The sequence below is a fragment of the Coffea eugenioides genome, chromosome 4 (genome assembly GCF_003713205.1).
Source record: "Coffea eugenioides isolate CCC68of chromosome 4, Ceug_1.0, whole genome shotgun sequence".
Classification (NCBI taxonomy): domain Eukaryota; kingdom Viridiplantae; phylum Streptophyta; class Magnoliopsida; order Gentianales; family Rubiaceae; genus Coffea; species Coffea eugenioides.
The window spans coordinates 16,529,175-16,533,831 of record NC_040038.1 but is presented as its reverse complement, the minus strand read 5'-3'; the positions used below and the strand labels follow the sequence as shown (position 1 = coordinate 16,533,831).

General features: G+C 35.9%; 1 protein-coding gene across 1 annotated transcript; it reads right to left on the bottom strand.

Moving 5' to 3' along the window:
• Positions 1–200: 200 nt before the first annotated feature.
• On the bottom strand, positions 201–2,461 carry LOC113769138 (MADS-box transcription factor 47-like). Its single transcript, XM_027313612.1, has 3 exons — positions 2,280–2,461; positions 2,094–2,175; positions 201–329 (listed from the first exon to the last, which is right to left on the bottom strand). The coding sequence occupies exons 1-3, from the start codon at positions 2,459–2,461 to the stop codon at positions 201–203; spliced, it is 393 nt and encodes a 130-aa protein (XP_027169413.1).
• Positions 2,462–4,657: the final 2,196 nt, after the last annotated feature.

Sequence of the window (4,657 nt, the reverse complement as noted above, 5' to 3'; positions counted from 1 at the left end):
AAGAAGTACTCTCCAGTGCAATGGCTGAGATCCGGATCAACCATGAGTCACGAACCTTTGCCAAAAGACACAACATCAACTAACACTGTCCAAAAGATTAAATGTAAAAGAAAAAGTGCAAGTTAAACACCCTTCAAACAAAAGCTGAAAAATGACAAGAAAACAGGGAACAAAAACAAGAGTCATCCAAAGGTGCAGCTTCAATCATTGGCTTTGTCTTCATCGCTATCATGAGGTAGAGGAATGCCTAGATGATATTCAATCTGCTCCAAGTGCGTGTCCATCCGTCCCAACCAATATTCGATGTCGTCCAAGCGAGTAAAGAGCCGCTGCCAATTTGATTGTTAACAAAAGATCAAGAGTGATTTTAGTGAGAAAATACTCTATAAGGAAGATTTGTACTCTTAGTTGTGTGAATCTTGTATAAGCTTTTCTTGTGTGAGATAAATACTTCAATAATGTAGCTTTGTGAGGGTTATCCGAGTGATAGTAAAACTTCATACCTTGACCAAGTGTTGCTTGAGGTAAGGATGAAGTGATCCTTCCTTTGTACACAAAGATTGGTTGTATTTGATCAACTTGAAGAGACTTACTCTATAAAGGATTACTCAAGCTCAAGAGGTGTTTGGAAGTAAATTGGTTTACTATTCCTTTCTTGCTACTTACTGTCTTGTGATTCTTAATTGATTATCTCTTCTACTCCTGAGCAATCTTGCTTTTTTGATCAATTGTTCATTGTGTGGTCATCTAGAAAAGAGGGTAAATTTCATATTGAGCCAAAAAGTGTCTCATAACTTGATTATTTTTTAAATTACCTAATTTACCCCCCTCTTAAGTTGTCTTCTATCCTTACAACTACTTATTTGCATTGATTATTATTTTATTGCTTAGTCAAAAAATTCAACTCCTTGAATTTAAATTTTGTTACTTTTTTAGAATAATTAGAGTAGAAAATTAACTCGTTGTTGTGAGTTCGACCCTGAAATACTCCAGGTTAATTATTATTATGATTGACTCTATGCGCTTGCAGGAAAACTGTCAATTAGTAACCTCAAAAAATTCTTAAATTTTTAAAAATACAAACCTCAAAATACCCAAAAACACACAAAAAATTTTCACTTCTTTCCTTTTATCTTGTTTCTTCCCCAACCTCACTACCACCACCTTCGTTGTCAGCCAGTTTCGACCGGCACCTCTGCCGGCTCTGGCTTTCTTTTTTTTTCCTCTTTCCTCCTCCCTCCCTCCCTCTCCTTCTACCCTTGCTCTCTTGCTTCTCCTCCTCCCCTCTCTCCCACCACCTTCTACCACTTCTCTCCTCCACCTTCTCCCTCCCTCAGTACGATCTGGCCAAGTGACTATGACTAAATCGCGTCGGGGAGAAAGGAAAGTGTGATGGGAGGGAACGAGGTAGGAGAATAGGAGAGGATGTGACAAGGAAGAATGAAGGAGAATAAGGAGAGGGAGGGGAGGGAGAGAGGAGAGAAGAAGAAGGAGAGAGAATGAAGAAGGAGAAGGAGGGAGAGAAAAAAAAAGTAATGACCAGCGGCTTGCAGTAAGGAGTAGGGATGGGAAAGAGCAATCGGGTAGAGGAGAAGAAGAGAAAAGGAAAGAAAAAGAAAAGTTTTATACAGCTCAAAAGTTTTTTTTTTACAACTTTTACAGTAAGTTACAAGAAAATATTAGATAAACACCAAAAAAACTCAATATTGAAATAGGGCCTTTGTTTGTCAACAACTCTGTTGTGATTAATGAAGGACAATTAACAAATTGTTGGATAGTCACATGCACGTTCATTTTGGTGGCAAATTGCTGGTAGTATGATTGTTTTGATTTGAGCAAATTGCGCAAAATGTCACTAAACTACTGCGAGGTGCCGGTTCTGGTCACTAAACATTTTTATTAGTCAAAAATATCACTGAACTAGTAAATCTGTACCGTTTTGATCACTCCGTGTACTTATGCAGTTAGGAGAGACAAAAAATAACTTTTTGAGGGGCAATTTCGTCTGTACAGCCTTTTCCTTAAAGCTCTCCAACATAAATTGCTCTCAAATGTGTCAGACAACTCGTAAGTTCAATTAGAAAGTACAAAACCTTATCCTCTAATAGATTTGTCCTCAAATATGGAGTAGGAGAAGCAATATAAGCAGTTGCAATTTGCTGGAATGTGTTGAAGCTTCATTGGAGGAAGACCCAAGGAAAGAACTCCGACCTGCAATTTCTTTGCATTAAAAAGTTACTGGTATACCATATGATTATATAGTGTAGGGTTAGATTTACCTTGAGCTAGTGAACTCGAAGAGCTTGCCAATGGCTGAGAAGATTATGAGGGCAACATCAGCATCACACAAAACAGCAAGCTCTTCAGCTTTCTTGAAAAGCCCTCGTCTCCTCTTGGAGAAAGTCACCTGCCTTGCCGTGATGTTATCGATTTTCTTGATTTTGATCTTCTCTCTCACCATTTTTTCTTTTCGATCGCCTTGATAATTACGCCCAAAGAGAAAAGAACATCAAAGATGTTGCAATCGTAGTGTGGTACCACAAGCAGATGGGTTTGGCAAATAATTTTATGCAGCAATGGGAAAAGAGAGTATTAAATAGAAATGGGCACAAGAAAGAGGCACAAAAAGTGGTCGGTGTGGTCGCCGGTAGATGCAATTTTTTTCCAAAGAAATCAGGAGGAGGATTAAGTGAGCAAAAACCAACCCTAAAGAAAGAATACAAGTACAGATCTGAGCAAAAAAACCCAGAAAAGCCCACCAATTGATGTTTGTTAACATGCAAGCTTGGGAGTGGGAGATGGGGTGTGCAAGGATATTGAGGGGAATGGGGGGATCGGTACTGTTTACCTTATTGGGTACTCAAAGATGTACATGAAATTGTCCCTCAAAAAGTTACTTTCCGTCTCTCCTAACGGCATAAGTACACGGAGTGACCAAAATGGTACAGATTTACTAGTTCAGTGACATTTTTGGCTAATAAAAGATTTTAGTGACTATAACCGGCACCTCGCAATAGTTTAGTAACATTTCACACAATTTGCTCTTTTGATTTCTAGTAGTTGGGATGTTGACCAATCTAGCCCCCAAATTTTACCAAAATATGATATTTATGAAACATTTGGGACCATATTGTAGTAATTGCCTTGAATATTTTAGACCTAAAATGTAATTTCCCTATAAAATAGTTTTAAACAACAACATGACTATGATAGATAGTCACACTCTAATTTTTTATAATGGCTTCATCTTTATTGTAATTTTTTTTTCAAAATAGAATGAAGTGAAGTTTTACAAACAAAAGATGGATTTCTAATGTCACTAACCTAAAAGCCTACATAGTTTTGAACAACAATATGACTATGATAGATAGTCACACTCTAATTTTTTATAATGGCTCCATCTTTGTTGTAATTTTATTTTTTTTTCAAAATAGAATGAAGGAAGTGAAGTTTTACAAACAAAAGATGGGTTTCTAATGTCACTAACCTAAAAGCCTACAAAGTGCTTTGTTAATAGATACCAATTGGTTCTCCTTATGGACACGGGTTCACTTTTATGACGTGTCACATTGACGTTCTTTCTGAAGTTGTGATTTATTTGGTCATAAATGGATCCAGAGCCTATGTAATATATAGTCAAAGATGTAGAATAGAAGCCAATTGGCAACTGAAATAGGATCACGATTGATATGATCTAATTTGAATTGCTTAAACCAATAGACAAACAAATAAAAAACAATACGCAAACAAATAAAAACAAACAATTGGAATTTGAAATCAAGGCCCCAAATTTGTCTGGCCATATTACCTATAGTCTAATATGGGCCACTAATTCCAATTTGCAGTTGAATATGTGGATGTAAAAAATCTAATTGTCGCATGAATAAAGTGACAGCTTTCCTTGTAAAACTCAATATGATCTCCCTTCCATACATAAAGGTTTCCACGATATGAGTTCATGTAGTTGCAAAAGAATGCTAGATTAGATAATATTTATCCCCATAACGTTTTGTAAAGTGACAACAGCCATTTTGGTCCTTTATCCTTGAAGTGATGGCCAATTTGGTCGTTTATGTATCAGTGTGTGTTTATGTGTATAAAGGACTTCTAACGGGAAATTGGAAGGATTGTAAAAGAGTTAACTTTTTGCACAACATATGCACCATTAAAAACAATTATTTTGGTCTCTATATTCGGTAGGGGTGTGCAAAGTCGAAAAATTCCGATTTCGAGATCGATTTCGAATTGAATTCGGAATTTCGAATTCGGAATTTCGGTAATTTGGAGTTGAATTCGGTAATTCCGATTTCGAATTGGTCGAAATCGGGTCGAATTCGAAAATATATTTTTTGAAATCGGAATTACCGATTTCGAATTGGGGAATTCGAAATCGGAATTCGAAATCGGAACTATGATTTCGATTTCGTTTAATAATATATATATAATATAATATTTTTTAACAATATATTATTTATGTAATATATAATTTATATTATATAACATAATAAGTTAATAACAATAATACTAATACATCTAACAATTAACAAAAATTACAAAACAACCTATCAACCTCCAAAATGACAAAAAAGCAAAAGCGCAAATTGAAATTGCAAAACCTAATCTGTTAGCTCTTCCGCCTCTTCCTCATCGTCTCTCA

Excerpts from the sequence above, each read along its gene's own strand:
- LOC113769138 (XM_027313612.1), bottom strand. The coding sequence starts at position 2,461 with ATGGTGAGAGAGAAGATCAAAATCAAGAAAATCGATAACATCACGGCA. Across the intron at positions 2,176-2,279 it reads TTCGAGTTCACTAGCTCAAG|CTTCAACACATTCCAGCAAA; the intron begins GTAAATCTAACC and ends CCTCCAATGAAG. Across the intron at positions 330-2,093 it reads CAAATCTATTAGAGGATAAG|CGGCTCTTTACTCGCTTGGA; the intron begins GTTTTGTACTTT and ends TCAAATTGGCAG.